Here is a 20,156-nt window from a genome sequence, read left to right as displayed (position 1 = left end):
TCTTAAACATACTAGGAGCAATGGTGCCACTACCCTGACAAAGTAACCATATTTGATTCTGAATGAGCAGAATACTTTGAAATCCAAATTCAAAGACAAAATGAAACTTTAATTAGGCAATGATTTGGCATCAAGACCTCAGTTCTAGTACACATTCAGAATGTACTTATTTGAGTTTTGGGAGTAGCTTACTTTACTTCTACTTCTTAGTGTCTCCAACTACAGAGATGGAAGTGATTTATTTATCTACTCTGTTTCATAGAAGTAGTGTTAGAATGACTTGAAATGACCTGAAAAATAATCTCTCATATAATCCTTAAATTCTTGTTGAGAGGTCAAACAGAACAATTCATTCAAAGGACACAACGTTTGATTGAGAACATTCTTAATTTTATTTTCCTTAATTTTATAAAATACATTTTGTAAGATAAGTTTCTAAAAGTTTATTCTTTATGTGTGTTAAAATCAAAATTCTATATCAGAAATGAAGGAAACACTTTCAGTTGATTAACTTTCTTTGTGTGTGTACATGTGTGTATGGATGCATGTAAGGTTTTCAGGGAAGGGTTGGTTATTCGTTGTTATTGAATAAAAACAAAACACAAGGTATGGATTACTTCACTTCCTTGATCTTGATTGGTTTCTTACAGAACTTTTTCCTCTCTTTGCTCTGGGCAGCCAGGAAGCTTATCTTGTATACTGGTCTGAAAACAAGTATCAAGTGTCTTATCTTGAAGATCTTATATCTCCTTAAACTTTGCTGAAACCACGTTGGGAGGAAAGAACAAAACAATTCTTTGCAACAAAAGAGCTATAGTAAAAATCTTGCCTTCACTAAAAACCAATTGGATTTTTTTAAAACCCCAAAGTTAACAAAAACAGAAAAACACTGAAATCTGGGAACTATCCAGGTTACAAGTTCTTTTGATCCTTTATAGCTGACCGCTGGGGGCATTGTTATGTGATCTATACCAGGAGAAAGTAACCTTCATGTTAAGCCTAACTTTTAACATGCAAAGAGAACATCACTAAGCAAAATCATCTTTCAGTAGGCAGAAAAAAATGACCAAATGGGTTATTCAAATTGAGGTTCAAATTCATCAAATCTGTTTCTGCAAAGGGCAGAATACTTGCAAAAAAAGTCTCAGATTCTTGGAACTAGTGGCTTTTAAACATCATTTGTGATGCTTATTGTCCAATTTCCTTCTTTTTAAAAAATAATTATAATCAAAGAATCATTCTGCAGACCTTTCTGATACAATCCCAAACAAGTGAGAAACAAGTTGGAAAATGTGAGATGTGCATTAATTGAAACAAATCAAGATCTTCAAATCACCTACTGTGACTGAATGGATAAACCCCAGGAAAAGAGCACCATTGTGAAGATATGACAGAGACCAGAGTACACAAGTAATTATCAGAAAAAAAGACATGCTATTCAAAGTGTTATCTATCCAGACTCTACCAAATGGCCAGCTCAAGTTACACTGTTAGCCACCAACACTGCTGCTCCTTAGGCCACTCTTCTTTCTTATGAGCTAGTTTCTTTCTATTCTCAGCTCCTTAGAAACCATAATATTGTCATGGTAGCTGTTATCCAGGAGCAGGGGATAAGAAGATGTTGACACTACCCTGTTTCTCTTCCTAATGAGGTGTAAGGTCAGATAACCCCCTTAGTCTACATAGATACTACCTTCCCTTATGCTATAAGTAAGGTTGGCTGAGTTAGGGCTTAAATAGTTCATTGCCACAGGGGGTCAGTGCTCTCTTTCTAAGGGTGAAAGATCCTTGCTTCGACCCCCTTCTCCCAGTTGCAATAGGCAAACTTGGGCAAACATTCTTACTGTTTTGCTAGCATTCATTTTATTTCCTTTTATCTTCAGTGGTAATAGAGAAAGAAGTGACTTCTCTGGTTTGTACACCAAGGAGAATATATTTGTCCCCTATTGATGGCAAGTGGAGCAAGGACATTCCTTCTCTTCTACCTTAGCATCTTTCTTCCTACTTTGTTTCCATTAGAGGAAGTGTCCTTTGAGAAGAAAGCACTTCCTGGTCTTCAGGAGATGCTTGGAAACTGAATTAGAGCCTCCATTACTTTGTGACTTGCAGCTGGGGATTGACCTTCTCAGGTATTTCCCATTTCTAGCAGGAACCAGCTATGAAGCAAAATGACTAAAAGAGGTACATAGGAGGGAGAGTCCACAGAGAGACATTAATCACTGCAAGACTCTTTCTTGTTATACTCATCAAGTAATAAGAGGGCCAGTCAGTGGCAAAGGCAGCATTAAGATGGGAGATGCAGCATTGTAGGCTATGTGGTTAGAGCCTTGCTATTAGAGAAAGGGGAAATTCTATGGGAGATCAGAACTTGGTGCCTCGGCCCATGAGTTTAAGGACGGCAAAGTTGTAAGTGGCAGCAATCATGAAGGTGAGCTGTAGGGAACAGAAGAAAGAAGATGAGTGTGAGTAGAACAGGAAACTCCTGCTCTTCCAATCCTTTTGAGAATGAAGAAGAATGAAAATAAAATCATAACTCAATAAAGGGAAAAAATCCCATTCTGCCAAACAACAACAACAAAATACAACTAGCACAACACAGGCTTTCCTTATACATCTGACTAGCAATCCTGACTGAGACACAGCTTTCTAATAGCCTAGTACTGAATTTTTTCAGTGGGACTGGGGTTTGAACTCAGGCTTGCTACCACTAAAGCCATGCCCCTAAATCACAGCCTTGAGTTTTCCTCAAGAAAATGAACAACTACACCTGAGTTCTGTCCTAGCCACATGCCTGAGTGGCTTGGAGTCACAGAGTGTGTGTTGTAGTTCATGCAGCCACCTATGCAGTATATTTCCCCTGCTTAATGTATGTATTTTGTAAGTTGACATTGTATAAATGACTCAGCAGTGTGGGGAGGATTCTACAAGCTCACCCTTGTCCATTCCCTGGTTGGTTATTCAATGATTTCATGTAAATTGTCATGCCCTTTAATGTCCTAGGTTTGTCAGCTGCATACTGCCTTAACACTAAACGTAACATTATCAGAATGACCTTGGACATATAATTACATTCAAGTCATAACTCTAATAATGTCAGGTGGTTCTTTCAATATTTCCATTCAATTAGATAGTATCCAAGATGGATTCGTATTTATAGTATATAGAATCTTAGGCTACAGCAAATCATGTTTAGTAATGTTCTTGTCACTGTCCTGGTCACACTTTGTTGAGAATTAACAATAGTATGACTGCAAAGTACTTGGTAATATTCTATGCTCTGCAAATATTGAACATGATTATTCATGACTTCCATTCTCTTACTTCCTTTTCTTTTTTCCCTCTTTTTTTTTGGCAGTCCTGGGGTTTGGGCTCAGGGCCTCATGATTGCTAGACTGGTGCTGTACCACTTGAGCTATGTCTCCAGCCCAGCTTTTTGCTGGTTATTTTGTAGTCTAGCAATCTTCTCTTCCACAGCTACCTAGAACCACAATCCTCCAGATCTCAGCTTCTGAAGTAGACAGAATTACAGTGTGAGCCACCAGCATCTGGTTTACGTTTTATCTTTTTTTGTGTGTGGTACTGAGGATGGCAAGTGTTACTTCCTTTTTTTAAAAAACTATTTTTTGTAATTTATGAAGGTATTCTGCCTTGTCAACTCAAAGCAGAAAATAGAATCTATACCTTGATGTCTCTTTCCTAACTTCTCTTTGGCAATTCAAGGCTGGAAGATGTTTGTCTTCTTGCCTTGCCATCTTAACTGTAGCTGAACTACCCAGAACCATTTATTTGCTAAGATCATTCAATGATAACTCACCAGGGAAACCAGCGTGGCTGCAGCCCCAACAAATGCAGCAATAAACAGGTGGAAGGTCATTTGGAACTGCAGAAAAAAAAAGAATTATTTCCTGAGACAGAAAAAAAATTCTTCACTGTAAATAGTGAATGTAGCTTTCTGAATGGATGTATGCCATTCATGTGTTTGCTCTAAAATTTCACTTCCCATTCTGTAATGTACACTATAACATCTAGCCCACAACACCCAGAACAGAATTGATAAAATTAGATCATGTTCCCCAATATTTAACTCATTCCTTTCTGTGGTGCTTGGAGTCCCAAAACTTAAAGCCAACACTTTGCTTTCTAAGAAAGTTTATTTCCTTCCTCTGCAGGATTTAATTTTATTCCCCTGCCTCATTTGTGTATAATGACTGTTCTCAAAAAAGTGTTTCCCTTTTTAAAACACACTTGTTTTACCTCTCTTTGGAGAGTAAGAAACTCCAAAATTCAAGCGTTTTATAAACCCTATGTGTGTCTCTGCACAGCCCATTCTCTTGATAAAGTTTTTAACTAAAAAAGTGAACATTTTCATTTGGGGAATTTTGCCGCTAAACTCTATCTTTATCTAAAGCTACACATTTCTCTTTTAAGGGGAATTTTGGAATATGTCTTTCTACTCAGCTCTAAGGAAAATGCATGATTTTAACCATCTATGCTTATTGACCCAGGCACTCAGCCAATGTTTTTTAGAAGGGAAATCTGCTCATTCTAAATCCAGCAAGAAGGAACCATAATCCTTAAAACTGAAGACCATGGGTGGAAATTCCTATGGTATTAAGTATTCCATTGCAAAATAGCACATATGGCCTACTCACCTCAGCTGTTTTGCAGATGGACAGAAGGTTGGAGCCACAAACCTTGCCAGGGAAAGCATTCCATGGGAGAACACCTAAGAAAGATGCAAGATGGCCATGGTATACCTCGTGGAGTTTTAGGGCCACATAGAGGCTCTCCTTCAGAGCCCTTCCCCCCTCTGCAATCATCCAGGCTATTAGGTCAGGACCTACCAACAATCGGGATCCCTTTTTTCTAACAATTTACAGAAAAAGCAAAGGTGTTGAACAGGTGTGAACTATTGTGTCATAGAAATGAGTTCCTTTGAGCTTTGGAATGTAAATAGACCAGAGTAGAGCAGTATCTACAGCCAAGGAAACTCTCACCACTTCTAAATTCCCTTTCTGGGAAGAAATCTCTCCAGTTTCAGTGGGAAGTTAATGAACCCAAGCATACACCATCTTACATTTTTTCCCATGATCACCACCCTCCTTAATCTAAAAAAAAGAATAAAAAATACATGTTTCCACAGTTGGTAGGGGAACAAAGATACCCATGTCCAACTCACCATACATTCTAGCATCAGCACAGAGAGTGCCTATACCAGCAGAGGTCTTGCTGGGAAAGGCAATAGACTGGCAGGTGGTCCAGGTATTGAAGTAAATGTACACAGGCACAGCAGAGCAGGCAAAAACCAGGAGCCATACAACGGTCAGGGCATAGGTGATGCCCACAAACTAAAACAATCCACATGGCATGGTTAGAAGTCAGCATCAGCTTGCAGTTGTTAAAACACAAACTGGGAGATCCTGGAGTGGCATGTGCCAATGAAGCCATATTCCAGGTATCTCCCTCAAATGAAATTAGTGAGTAGGGCACTTCTGCCAAGTATCATTGACAGTATCTCCTTGAGAACTGGCCCTAAGTGTGATGGAGGGTAAGGGGAATGGGTGGGGGTTTGAGTGAGGAGGATCCCTGTGTTAGAGAGGCTTCAAGGGATTTGTTTTTGGCAGATAAGATGTAAAGAAATCAAAATAGATCTTGAAAGAAAGTGGTGCCATTCTGTGCCTTAGGCTGAGCTCACAAGATGTTCCTGGTCATATGATATTTGTTCCCTAGTCATTTAATAAAGCCAATAGGAGATTCAAATTTTAGATACAAAAACCTTTCTAAGCTAACTGCTGGCCATAAAAGGACATCACTACAACCCACAGGTGTTCAGCTCCCACAAAGTCTTTAACTATAGTGCCTAAAAACCAATGCATTTCTCACTTAGAAATATGGCTAGGCCCCAGAAAAAGATAAAACATTACATATGCAGATCTACTCTAATTCCCTCTGGGAGCCTCAACAATGTAGGATCCCAGAATATTGGGCATTCCACCTTGGAGCCAATCATCTAGTATCTGTGACCTCCCCTCCCCCGTCTCAGATCAAGTGTTCCAATCTCCTTCCCTTGAGCACTGTTTTAGGCTCTTGTACAGTTAGATCCACTCTGTGGCCTCTGCTAGAAAGGGATAAAAAGATACCAACAGCTGGCTTAGAAATGGTCTGGTTGTACAAAGCATCTGCAAAACTCATGTATTTTAGTTTGAGATGAAATTTTCTAGGGAACATTATTTTTTTGGGGTGGTACTGTCAGTTTTAGTCAGGGCCACATACATTTTAGGCAGACTCTCTACAACTTGAGCCATGCCTTCAGCCCCTTTTGTTTTCTGGTTATTTTTTATATAGCTCTCACATTTTTTGCCTCAGTGGACCTGGACTGTGACCATCATCCTTATACTTAACACATTGCTGGGAAGACGGGCATAAACCACCATAGATGGCTTATTTGAGTAGATGGGGTTTCCATAACTTTTTGCCCAGGCTGGGCTCCTACAGTGATCTTCCCAACCTCTGTCTCCAGAGAAGTTGTGATCACAGGTTTAACCTACCACACTCAGACTCCTGAGAAGTTTTGAAAGATGAGGTTAAGCAACCAGGCACCACGTTCTTCCTGACCATCTCGTTCGGCTGTAACCATCAGTTCCTCACTCAAAAGCTAAGACCTGGAGAGGACCTAGCCTTGAGTGGGGACGAGGCCACAGACTCACGCCCAATTATCCCCCGCCCCTTGTTATTGTCACAAAATCCTGAGGATGATCACCTTGTCGGGATGTCCTAGCCATTTTCCCAAACAATGACACACCCGCTCCAAAGAATGAGCTTGATGTTGGCCTCTGGAACCCCTCCCCTTCTGGCCCCCTGTTACCGTTGCACTCAGGCCCTTGCCGCAGATGGTGGTCTTGTAGTCGCCAAAGATCTGCCTGACTGCGCCGGTGGTGTAGAAGCCCTCAGCCAACAGGAGGGCTCCATAAAGGAAGAAGAAAGAGGCAGTTCCATAGATGACATACTGGAAGGCATGGATCCTACAGTAACAGACAGACAAAAGAGAACAGTCTTATTTACTGAGGACCCAGCTCTTCTTTCATAACATCCAAGGCTGGAGGTTCTTTAGATGAATCACTATGTTTCTTCTTGTTGCTTTCACCTTGTTTTTACTAATGTAAATGAAGACAGGGAGCAACTAAGGACAGGCTCCTCCCCTATCCCTTGCTTACTGTGCAACCTAGAGAGCTTCCTTTCCTGACCCATCAGAGATACTCCCTCACAGGAGAGAAGAGCTAGACCAGAGATGGAATAGTAACCTGATTTGCTGTAGAAGCTGGAGAGACTCAGTACTAACCCACTAACCCTGAGCATATGTATACAAGCAGTATGTCAAACCAAGAGTAGTGACTCCATTCTGTCCTGTCCTTGTGCCTCCTCTGGGTTCCCAATACCTGCCATTTTGTGGAGGCAACACAAGCAACTTTAACCACACCTAACGGAAATGAGACAGTGAGAATACAAGGAAGGGTAGAAGAGGGCTGGTAGGAAGGCAGACCTCCCTATCGGAATCTGACATATCTCCTTGTTTGGGGCTTTTGATGTGGCACAGGTGAAGTTTCTACACAGTTGGAAGGCTCAGGCTGGCTCACGAAGGTACTGATGAGTTCCTCCAGAATGGAAAGAGGGGAAAAAAGAGATATGTTTGTGTGGGAGAGCAGGTACTTACACATTAATGAGATACTCATAGTCTTGGTAGTTTTTGGAGAAATAGGTCTCAATTAGCTTTTCTGTGCCAGTGAGTGCTTCATGTCCACAACCACAGAACAGTGCCACACCAAAGAAACACAATCCAGTGGCCACCAGGGAAGCAAAGGGGGCCCCTACCAGACATCTTGCACAGCATTCTAACAAGCCTGGAGAAGAAAGAAAGGAAACAATCAGGAATGCACACCAGGTACTTCATCTACTTATAGCACTATGCTCCCAAGCATGGGGAGAGTGGTCACCCTGGAGTCCAAAATCAGGAGAATTATAGGTTTTGGCATTTAGAATGTGAGGCTACTCAAGAATTCTTACTCTGTTCCCCTTTTGAAAATAAATCCTTACCTTCATTTCCCAGCATGTATGTAGTTTTTAAATAATTCCTGTAGCAAGCCAGAGAGATGATGGAATCACATCTTGTCTTACTGTTTCAGTGTTTGTTTACTTATTTCAGTTATTTATCAACTAGTTATGGGAATGAATGTGCCCAGCATTGTGTTGGGTTTTTTTAGAACAGGTAAAGACTGCCATATGAGTCTCTTCAGTTTACTGAGGAAGAATTAACTAGGTAGTTGTGTTATTTTCAATGAACAATTCCAAACAGCTAAGTAAATGGTTCCAGAGAGTAAATGTACTTGGAGTTCCAGGAGAGGTGAATATGTACCAGACATTTTGCTATTATCTGACAGGATTTGACCTAAAAGAGTACCTCAAATATTGAAAGAAACTGTATTATCCTGGATATTCTGGAGCATGTGTTCATTTGTTGTAGGGAATGCTCAATTCTTCTTAGTCTAAATATATGTGGAATAGTACAAAGACAAGAAGGAAACTGGCATAGAACAAGAAATGATAACAGGAATGTCATTATTACACACAATAGTTGAAACACTGGCTTCACTAGTTGGGGGCAACTTGTTTTAATTCTTTCCCTGTCTTCATACTGCAGCGTGGTCAGTGTTGCTACTCTTAATTACACTGAGGTCCTAGATTCTATCACTATAGCTACAAAGGTACCTTAGTAATCCAATCATGGGTTTGTCTTGCCTTCACAATGAAACATACCAGAGCCTGACAACGTAGGTGTGTTTAAGTGCTAAGAGTCCCTGAGTTCCCCAGACCTGGTAGCCTACAGCCCCATGCCAGTATTTCTGAGTATCAGGAAAGGCCCACAAGAACTCATAGGCTTTGGAAGCAGCTATGATCCAAGTACTAGTCCCATTTTCTAAGGTATCAATGAAATTTGTCAAATGCCAAATAGGTGACTATAAAATCTCCCTCTATAGTCTCTTGTCCAAATCTGTAAAAAGTGGAAAAATAAAAATATCAAGCTCTGGGGCTGGGAAGGTGGCTCAGTGGTAGAGTACTTGCCTTGCATGCATGAGGCCATGGGTTCGATTCCTCAGCATCACATATAAAAACCTGAAGTGGTGCTGTGGCTCAAGTGGTAGAGTGGTAGCCTTGAGCTGAAGAGCTGAGGGACAGTGCCCAGGCCCAGAGTTCAGGCCTCATGACCAACAACAACAACAAAAAAATCAAGCTCTTTACACAAACATTCTGAATTTATATATGAATGTGTGTATCTATACAATATCAGCTAGCATGTGAAGTATACAATGTATATTTATGCACATGGGTATATAAATTATGTGTATATAAATTATATATAAACTATTTTATATTTATTCATGTAGCATTCATGAATACAATGCAAACAATCAGCAGATATACTGGGAAAGAATTAGCTTTGAATAAGCATATTATGACATCTTATAGGATGAAAATAAATTATACTCATTGGGTTTTGATTTTTCTATATTCAGGCATTTCTTCCAGCCACACTCATTTGTCTACAACAAGGCACCAGAGGAAATAGCCATTGCCTCTTCTTCTTAATATCAGCAGAGTTTCATTTTAGTCCCAAATGCTTGATCATTTTATGATTTACATGGTACCAAATTGCATCCATGTGAACAGATTTGAAGAACTAAATTATCTCTACCATGGGAAAGTTGAGGTAGAGGCATTTGTTCCTCTTATCAGAACCACAAAACGAGGGTGATTCATTATTCCCCATCCCTTGAAATGACAGCCCTTTTCTAGGCTTCAAAGAGGCTCTCCTTCAAAGATATTGTACATTATGCCAGAGATGAAGCTTAGCCAAGTATAAAGCATTGCTGACAGAAAACTTGGCCTCCATTAGAAGCAAACCGTTAGTAGCTGTGCTGCTGTGAGTGGAGGTTGAATTCACTCAGCAGGACTTTGTAAGCATGCTTAATGAGAGTACTTTACTGTGGCTGGCCTTTGGTATGCATGCACACGCAAATATAGATATCCACATGTGTACACCAGAGAGAAAAGTATGACAGCTGAAATGAGCTGCAGTTTGTGGGAAACATTTTAAAAACTGATCTCTCCCAACAGGTGAAGATACTAGAAGCATCCTGTAAGTTAAAAGAAGGGAAGTAAACAGCACTGCTGTTTTCTTTCATTGCCCTTCCCATTCGTCTCTATTCCCTCAAACTCTGATACTCTTGTAGTAAAGAGGTTTCTGAAGCCTGGAGGTGGGAGAGGGGGAGGTCATTGACCTCACTGTTCCCTCTCTCCCCAGCACAAGGTCAGGGCTTGGACAGAGTCCTCCCTAGCTCCCTCAAACAAAGAAGCCTTGTTTTCCCCTGAGATCTCAGGAGCCTTATTAGTATTCTGCAGGGGCTTGAGGTCTGGGGGTAGGGAGGGGGTCAGACTAGGGAACAATAACAGGATTGTTTGTTTAGCCTAGGGTGAGGAGAGTCATCTACCCTAGCAAGTGGCCCTTCTGGGCCCACTCAGTCACCCCAGCCTTTTCACCCTTGGAAGGGCTAAATGGTGATGCAGGTGTAATCAGGAATGGAGAAAATTGAACTCTTGCTAGCCAAATGGAGAATTCCATTTGAAGTTTTAGCTGATGTCCCCTATATATACATACTGACAGTTTTTTTTCTCATCATCATCAAGTGATCGAATGATTTTATCATCCTAGACAAATGATTTGGTATGTGATTACTTGATGATCATCCAAATAATCACAAAAAGTCATATGTAGTATGAGTGAAAAAATAGTGACGCCTTTGGAGCAACTCCGAATCATTGAAATTTTCTTTTTCTTTTAATTTTTTTTTGCCAGTCCTGGGGATTGAACTCAAGGCCTGGGCACTGCCCTTGAGCTTCTTTTGCTCAAGGCTAGCACTCTATTACTTGAGCCACAGGCCACTTCCAGATTTTTTTGTTTATGTGTTGGCTTTCCATGAATACTAGGCAAGCACTCTACCACTAAGCCACATTCCCAGCCCTGACATTTTCTTTTTAAAAATAATTTTTAATTGAGATTGATGACATAAATTTCTGACATTTTCTTTTCCATTCATTTTCCTAAGCATTCAGATAACTTAGCACCCCCTTTTCTGTTCCACCACTACTCAAAGAAAGAAGGACTTAAGTTTTAATGAATCTCTAATATTAGAAGCTGAAAGAATTGGCTCAATAGCTCAATCCCGTACTGCCAAACTATAAACAGTTCAACAATATCAACAGATCAGATGTTCATCTCTTCACAACTGGGAACGAATATGTCTTCCGAGGGCATTGCAATTTAGCACAATGAAGAATCTCAGTCATTCTTCCCAAGTAAAAATGAAATTTTGAACTCCAACTGAGAAAGAAAACTCAGAACAGATAAGAAATTGTCTTTTCATCAAAGTAGCTGACTATCGAAGCATTCTGAAAAGTCCATCTGTACTGTCTTTGAATTTGCACCACCCAAGGTATGAACTTAGGGATGTGTGAGCAATAGCCAAAAAACACATGCACTCTATTTTAGAGCCCCTCATGACTGAAAAGGTGCGTGCTGGAGTAAGGCAAAGGCTAAGTAAAGCCAAGTACAAATTGTGACAATGTAAAGTTGACATAAAAGAATTCTATAGTAGCTGGGAAGGTGGCTCAGTGGTAGAGTGCTTGCCTTGCATGCATGAGGCCCTGGGTTCGATTCCTCAGCACCACATAAGAAAAAAGAAAAAGAAGTGGCACTGTGGCTCAAGTGGTAGAGTGCTAGCCTTGAGCTGAAGAGCTGAGGGACAGCGCCCAGGTCCAGAGTTCAGGCCCCACGACTGGACCAAAAAAAAAAAAAAAAAACTTTGAAAAGAATTCTATAGTAAAATATTACCCAATGTATTTCAATTGGATTAAATTTCCTCATTTTGGTGAGTGATCATAGAGAAAAACAATGGTCTTCTCCTCCCCAGTGTTGGCTTTCCATTTGTGTTTACATGGATTCAGAACAAACATTAGGTGTATTAGCAGTAACTCAGATACTATGAGAGGCAGAAGGGAATTAGAAAGTCGAATCTCTTTTTCAATGAACTTGCTATCTTGTTTGGAAGAACCAATTTATGACTGTGAATCAAAACCCCAAACTGTCTATTATCAAATGTTAAAATGGACATAACTAAGTCTATTGACAACATACAAGAAAAGGGAAGAAAGTCCAGAGTTGGCTACATTCATCTGCAAACTTCCAAAACAAATCTTATAGAGTTTCTAATAGAGTTTCAAGACCTTCCTACCAATGTTCTGATTGATCAATTGAGTACTGTGACTCTTACATCCAGGCCCATCTTAGTAACCTGTAGTGATCCTAATGCTGTCTCTTTAGGCAGGATCTAAGAGTTCCTAAGCCCTCCCTCTTTTCCCATGCCCTGGGCATGCCTTAAGGACCAGCTCCATGAGATGGAAATTCAGTGTGAATCTGGGAACTCATCAAAGGGAGGAGAGGAAGGGCTTTCATCAAATGGAATGGTAGATAGAGACCAATTGTACCCTGCACAATTCCCAGCTTGTCCCTTGAGTCCAGCTGACAAAGGGAGAGATAGAAGAACCCTATACAATAGAGCTAAACAACAGGCAGGCTCATTGAGTGAAAAACTGGCTTGATCTCCCTAAGTCTCTAATCTGTACTACAGTCTTACCCTCCTCCCAGAACCCACCCCTTAACCTCACCCCATGAACAGAGGCTTCCTTGATCAGGGCCTATAGCAGTTGACAGGGCCAAGATACTACAGCAGTCGTGACTGGTACTAAGGATGGATAGTGAGCAGTGGGTGGGTTCTAGAAGTAAACCAATCAGGAGGTGACAAAGACTTTTGTTTCTGGACTTAACCAGGCAGATACATCTCTAACCATATTTTTATTAGTACTAGTACCACATTGAAGTGCTAAAAAGGACCCTACAGGCACTGGGGCCAAGAAATTTGTGCTGAGTAGTCAAATCAAGTGGACTAGGTTAAATAAAAAGGAACTCCAGTCTCCTTTTTAGATAGGTATTAATAACATATAACAATATCTGGATCACCTGATTCTCTGTACTTGTGTACACACACACACACACAAAAAAAAACAATTTTACAACTAAGATTAGCAGGTAAGATACAAGATTCATTGTTAAAATCTATCCCTGATCCATTGCTTCCTCTTTACCCAATTATGGGAAGACCAAGAAGTGCCTGGCACTAGAGACAACAGTATACCTTATTCCCTAGGCTAGACTGTCACCATTTGCTTCTCTCTTGTTACTGGTCTAGAGAAACTTATTCTCTTACTTGGGATATCCTGGATTTTTAAAAAAAATTTTGGTGCATGTCCTAGGGCTTGAACTCTGGGCCTGGGCACTGTCCCTGAGCTTTTTGCTTAAGGTTAGCACTCTACCACTTGAGCTACAACTCCATTCCCAGCTCTTTGATGGTTAATTGGAGATAATAGTTTCATGTTTGGACTTTGCTGCCAGGCTGGCTTTGAACTGTGATCCTCAGATCTCAGCCTTCTGAGTAGCTAGGATTACAGCTGTGAACCACCACCACCCACTGATTCTTTTCTGGAGCTCTGCAGGGCTGAGAGTTCAGAAACCAATGAAGAATTAGAGATAGCCAAGGAAGGACTCTTCAATCAGTACTAGCTGAACTTTTAAGTTTGGCACTGGGTAAGGGCCTTTGAGTGGGAAGGGAAAGTAGGGGAATAAACTTATTCACCTACTGTGGCTGATCACAACTGATCATGTTATTGTTCCCATTTGATCTTCTAAACCTGGAATTCTGTGGTCAGTGAGGGAATTTCCATGTTGTTTTCTTTCAAAACAAACCATTTTTTCCAAAGGATGGTTCTCAGGGCTTCAAAATGACATACAAAATGGCAACAGGGGAAAAGATGCCACTGGTTGGGATCCAACCTTATGAGGTTTTGAGACTATAACCACTCTCATCGACCTCCCAGGCTTGGAAGTAGTTCTACTCAGCTCTGAGAAAGCATTTCTATTGTCAAGGTGTTGAGTAGACTTGTGGCTTTTCAAGCTTAGAACCAAAGTGAAAGTCCCATAAAGTAGGGCAAACCACTCAATCTTTCTGACTTCCATGAGCTCCCCTGACTGCAGGGCCAAAGTGAGATGTGAAGTGAAGGCTGTCCTTGATCATTTTAATCAATGTCCCTAGGAAGAGTAGGTCAGCATTCTAGAGTAAGTCCAGATCTGGTTTCTTTTTAACTTCTGGTATTTAGATGGCATTCTTGCCCCCTGGATGGGTTTCATCTTGTCTTTAGGTATTTGGTAAAATTGTACCTCTGCTCTGCCATCACAGTCTTTTGCCTGAGCTACATTTACTTATTCCAAGCTAGCCAAAACCACACTGCTCAGCAGCCATTTCTGAAGGGAAGCATCCCAGTCTGGTTACTATGGTAACAGCCACTGTTCTCAGAAAAAAAAAAAAACATGCTCTTGAAAGCTAATGTTCTGCTGTTCAGGATGACATTGTGTTATTGAGCAGAGAATAATCAACGAGGGCTCTTTGACTTCCTTCTGGTTCCACTGTAATATCAAAAACTCATTTAGAATATCTCCTTTCCAAGCCTGGACAAAGTTTAATAAGCTATTACTTCATGCTCAAACCTTTTGTATAGGTGCCACTACATCCTATGCTGTTCTCCACCTTCAGTCCTAAAGAATTCTGTATGGTTCAGGTAGTGAGCTCTCCTGTTCCTGAATGTGATTAAGCAGACACTTAGGAATGTTTAAGTTGTTGATATAGAAATGAATTCTACAATGCAATTTAGTTCACATAACTTTTTATATAGCCCAGGCTGGCTTCAAAATCATGATCCTCCTGCCTCAGCCTCCCAAGTGCTGGATTACAAGCATGCATGACTATGCCTGACTCTAACTCAGCTATTTTCTAAATTTCTCTTCCAATACCATATTCTACTATGTTATTCTACTACTGAAATAAGCTGCAACACATACTCCTTCAGAAGCAATGGCAGTTTAGTATCTTATTAGGGCTTGTTTATAAGTTATTAAGTATTTGAGATAGCTATAATTGAATGAAAACTCAATTACTCCATCAGATGCACCCAGTTCAAGTATAAGCCTATTCCAATACCTGTTCTTAACATTGACTTAATCTGTGCCAATCATTTTTGGAGGACATCAACCAACCTCCGGGCATTGGTGGCTCACGCTTGTAATCCTAGCTACTTAGGAGGCTGAGATGTGAGAATCTCAGTTCAAAGCCAGCCTGGGCAGGAAAGTCCGTGAGACTCTTATCCCAATAAACCACTAGAAAACCGGAAGTGGCCTATGGCTCAAGTGGTAGAGCACTCGCCTTGAGCTGAAGAGCTCAAGGACAGCGCTTAAGCCCAGAGTTCAAGTCCTACACCCGACCAAAAAAAAAAAAAAAAAAGAAGAACCTGTCTGTATAATCACTTTATTTGTTCTTCTTACCTTTTCTTAGAGCTTTCATCTCCTGAGGAAGGAAAAGTCAACAGCTTTCTTTACTCCCTGTGCAACCTATGTCAGTGTTGCTGACATAGAATCCTGATGTTACCTAGGGCAGAGACTGAGTCCGTCCTACATTCACCTGTCACCAGGCCACACTTAATTGGGCAAATGACTCTTATACAAACACACAAAGTATGCCTAAAGAAAATCTAACTGCCTCAGAAAAAGTAAGAGCCATCTTGTGCAGGTGTTATTGTATGGCAATTGCTATTATCAGGGGCTACAAATTGTTATGGAGATTGATCATTTTCAAAGGGCTTCCATATCATTACTTGATCCTCAACCCTGAAAGCAGACAAAACAATCATTGCTACTCCTGTTTTCCAGATGATTAAGTGGTCATTCATGGTGACCTGACAAAGATTGCAGAGTTCACTGGAGGCAGATCTGGGATTTGGACCAGGTTGTTCTGATTCCTAGTCCAGTGTTCTGTCCCTTTAACTATCATACCTGAATATGTGCTTCAAACAGCTTTCTCAGTGATTGAGGATGAAACAACCTGAAGGGTGATACTAGTCCCATATAATAATAATAATAAACCTTACCTCTGTGAATCTTATTGGAGTCTACTGGACAGTACATTTGATGGTGAACACAGTGGGCAATTGAGGCTCATTTCACTCAGGATTCCTTCCAGTTACTACCCTTGTTTTGTCAAGTAATTCAATGTGTATATGTCCCTGCCGTGTCCTGTATGAACGAAGAGCCTTTTGCTCTATGCACTTTGTTCTTCATACACACTATCAGACACTAAAACCTCATAGTTTCTCCTTTTGTTCATAGAACATAGAGAAACTCTCACTTCTCAACTCAGCAAGAGTCCTTAAGTCCCAGCAGCCTCCTTTGTCATGACAGAGATTCAGGTCATATTGACTTGAAATGGTCACCTGTATAGGTGTTTACACATGCACACACACACACACACACACACACACACACACACACACACACCCTTACCCATATTTGTAAAGCCATTGCAGTCCTTCATTTCCTGAACCTGAGAATGGCCTCTATAGACATGGTCAAACCTAAGTCCACCTTGTCCTATTCCCCAAGTTCCTACTGATGCAAACTTTATTTCAAGCAAGCAGTTGTTTGGTACATTTGAGGGTTAGCCACTATTTAGTTCCCTTCAGTAAAATCAGGTGTGCCAATTGACCTGGCCATGACAAGGGCCTTAGAATAAGGGGAAAAAGAGGAGAGAGAAGGGAAGCAAGGAGGTAGAAGGACGATTACATCCATCCTGCTGGCTACTCTCTCAAGGATCTGTACGACTCCACGTGCTGCTACACCATGCTCACAACAGCAGAAAGATAATCTAATTGAATGCTAAGGAATTAGAAGAAAACAAGTACCCAAACACAACTTAAATAATTAGAAATCCCAAATCACAAAGTTTGAAATTCTCTTGTGAATTCCTGTGCCTGCCTGAGTCTCGGATGCTAAAGTTTGTGAAACTTACCCATGTCTTTGGGTCTGAGTCCAGTTGTAGTCGGCTGGCTAGTCTGCTTTGTGGCTGACTTTGTTCAGCTGGAAGGATTCTGGTCTCTCCAGTCTCCTTCTTCGGTCCTTTACTTTTTCTCTCTGAGTATCTTTGTCCTCTTCTCCTGCAATGAAAAGGGCTTTCTGATTGACAGCCAACCCCCTTAAAGGGACAGGCTGTCTTTCCTCCTCCTATCCTCCTCCCCTTCTCCTCCCCTTGTCCCCACCTCCTGGGGATACTCCCTTCTTTAAGGGTTCCATCTTCTTTTTCTGCCTTTCAGTGGCAAATATTTCGTTTTCTTTTTCTTTTCTTTTCCCCCCCAAGGCTTCTCTGGAATTTTGCTTTGTTACAAAGTCATCCAGAAATGTGGATGGGGGTGGTGGGTAGAGATAAAATGGAGAGCTCCTGGAAGCCTCCAACTGATCCTTGGGTGTATTTGGTGTGGGGTGTGACAGCCCAAGGATGGGAAGCTATTGGAGTGGTATCCCTGGTGAGGAGGCTAAAGTCAAAACCCTCCATGTTAGCTCCAAGAGTTCTTCCAAATCTTCCCCAAGCCCACCCCTCACTCCCAGATGCCTTTGGCAGTGTCCACCTTTCCCCTCCCCCTCTTCCTTAGCAAATAAGCACTCCTCCCCCTCCCAGCTCTAGAAACACAATAGAGCAGAAAAATTTGTCTTTACAAAATTTCTTCCAAATCTGTCTTGCTTCCAGCTGAATGAGAACTGAATGCAAGCTGTTGCTTCCATGAATAGATTGGGAGCAAACTGAAAGAAGTTAGAATTAGGATAATTTTACGGATAGGTTAACAGAAGCTAGAAGAGGGCAACACCTGTGTGTTGCTAATGAAAAGCCCGGTCAAGAAGGTAGGCTATTTCCAAAGAGCAAAATCAACTTTAAGACAAGAACACAGTCTGAAAACTCGGTACTGAAAATGCCATCTGGAGGGTGTGGTGTCCTCATCACAAAGCTGAGGCCAGCTAGGAAGAAGCAGGGCGAGGGGGTGTAGTCCTGGCCTCAGAGAAAGAAATACTAAGAAAAATAGCCAAGCAGCAAAAAACAAAAACAAAACAAAAAACAGTGGAGTAATATATGAACCCACTCTATAGGTAATAGTGATTTCTAAAAATTGTGAAGATATTTGAGTGCCCAATACCAGATTGGCCTAGCCAGGGAAGGTTTTCTAGAACAAATGAACCTTAACCAGTGCCTCTCTGGATATCCTGTTAGTGTTTACTTTCCTTTCAGGACCCTCAGATAAGCATAGTTCTCTTAAAGGCCAGAAACTGCTCACGGATGGCCTATAAGGAAACTAGCTGGAGTATAGCAGAGTAGGTACCTGATGTCTCTGATACTCCTTGGGGTAACAGTGGAGAAGGGGAGATACTGAGCCCACCCTACAATCTTCCTATGGGAGAAGAGAGCAAAGTTTGTGTGTTAAAATTTTCTCTTTAAGTTGTGAATTTGGACATATTTCTGGCTTGAGCTCTGCTGATAGGAAATGGGGGAGCTCGCTAGATTTGAATGTTGTCGTATTTGAAGCTTGTTCAGTCCTAGAGCTCTGGATCCCTTGCTCTTAAACCAGTCTCAAAGTAAAAGGATCCTTGTAATGCTGCCCCTTGTACAACAGTAGTAGTAGTAGTTGTCCAGAGCAGACCAGACTTGAGGCCATAGTAGTTGTAGGATTGGGTCAGCAATAAACTTCTGGAAGATGATTGTCAGAATGGCCCTGGAGAAGGGGAAAGACCAAGAGCAGCAGATTTCCAAATGTTGTGCCATCAGTTCATCAGATGGCAGAAGGAAACAAACCCAAACTTTGGGATATGAAGATAGATGATCCCTCACACCTGGAATAGTGAGGTAGTTTGGTGTACAGGGAATATCACTCAGCCTTAGCCTTCTCACAAGTCTTCCCCTTGGATGCTCAGCAGCAGCTCTGGGAATGGCTAATCAATACTCAGAAAAAAGTGTTTTCCCAATAAACTTACAAATGTCAGTTTATCAACTATGTTCCCCTATCCTTTCCTCCATTTCCATTGTCTTACCATTCATTTTATCTTCTCTCCAAGTCTCAACCTGTTACTGTTCCTTTATCTGACTCCTTTTTGTTGTCTCTGACTCTGTCTCTCCCTCTGCTTCTTTTCCTTTTTCTTTCTCCTGACCCCTTAATTAAGTAAATCTTCTTGTCTTAACATTGCTTTTATGCCCAGGGCTTTGAAAGAGGCTCTACCAGATCCCAATATCTTAAGCTTCCCAGCTCCCTAGGATCTAGTGTTTCTAGTGGCTCTGTACATTCTGACACTCTGCCTCAAACCCTTCTCTTGAATCCTCTCTAACATCCTTCGTAAAGTTTCTTACTAGGCCCACAGGAGGCCTCTTTTTTCTGCCCACCCCCACTTATGTATCTGTTTCTGCTGTAATTGGTTCTGCTGGATGACCAGAGCAAAATATTCTCCTGTCCAGCCTGGCTCCTGCAGTACTCAAGGATTCCTCAAGAGGGCACTGCCAACCTTCATGGTTGCCCCCTGCTTCTGGCCTTGGGTGCCTGTAGGAACAAAGCAGGATTGTCTGAAACGGGTAAACAGTTTGCTTCATGCAGTTCTGATAGTACCTCAGAGAATCTAGGCCTCCTTAATCACAGATTTGCTTGTGCAACTTTCTTGAAAATAACTGGAAAATACTTGGATTTTACCTCCACGTTTTCCTCTATGATCCTATATTACCTGTCTTGAAAGCCACATAGAAAGTGGATTCTCGTTCTATCACTGTAGAAGCTGCATTCTGAAATTCCAGAAGCCCAAGAATTTCTTCCCCCAAACTAGAGAACTGCTTGAGTGCCTGATCTGGTGGTCTTCTCTTCTGTGCTCATGTAGAAGATGTTAGAGAAGAAGGCATATGCCAGTAAGAATCATGGGCCACCGGCTAACATTTGGTCTTGTAAAGTTGAGGCTTGCTTCTCCTCCCCAAGACAATGTCATCACAGACTCACAAACCAAATTTGTGAAAACAGTGGCTGCCTCTCACAGCTTTTCTAGTGCTGGTAATAGGAGGCTGGCTGATAGGCAGGCAAGCAGTGTA

General features: G+C 41.3%; 1 protein-coding gene across 1 annotated transcript; it reads right to left on the bottom strand.

The window, feature by feature from the left end:
* Positions 1–368: 368 nt before the first annotated feature.
* On the bottom strand, positions 369–19,581 carry Plp1 (proteolipid protein 1). The gene is made up of 8 exons (XM_013036585.1): positions 19,470–19,581; positions 17,061–17,205; positions 7,712–7,898; positions 6,866–7,022; positions 5,180–5,348; positions 4,653–4,726; positions 3,815–3,880; positions 369–2,433 (listed from the first exon to the last, which is right to left on the bottom strand). The coding sequence occupies exons 2-8, from the start codon at positions 17,062–17,064 to the stop codon at positions 2,362–2,364; spliced, it is 729 nt and encodes a 242-aa protein (XP_012892039.1). The 5' UTR covers positions 17,065–17,205; positions 19,470–19,581; the 3' UTR covers positions 369–2,361.
* Positions 19,582–20,156: the final 575 nt, after the last annotated feature.

This window comes from Dipodomys ordii, unplaced genomic scaffold (genome assembly GCF_000151885.1).
Source record: "Dipodomys ordii isolate 6190 unplaced genomic scaffold, Dord_2.0 Scaffold303, whole genome shotgun sequence".
Classification (NCBI taxonomy): domain Eukaryota; kingdom Metazoa; phylum Chordata; class Mammalia; order Rodentia; family Heteromyidae; genus Dipodomys; species Dipodomys ordii.
Note: the sequence above shows the minus strand (reverse complement) of the source record. Positions and strands in the feature narration are given on the sequence as shown.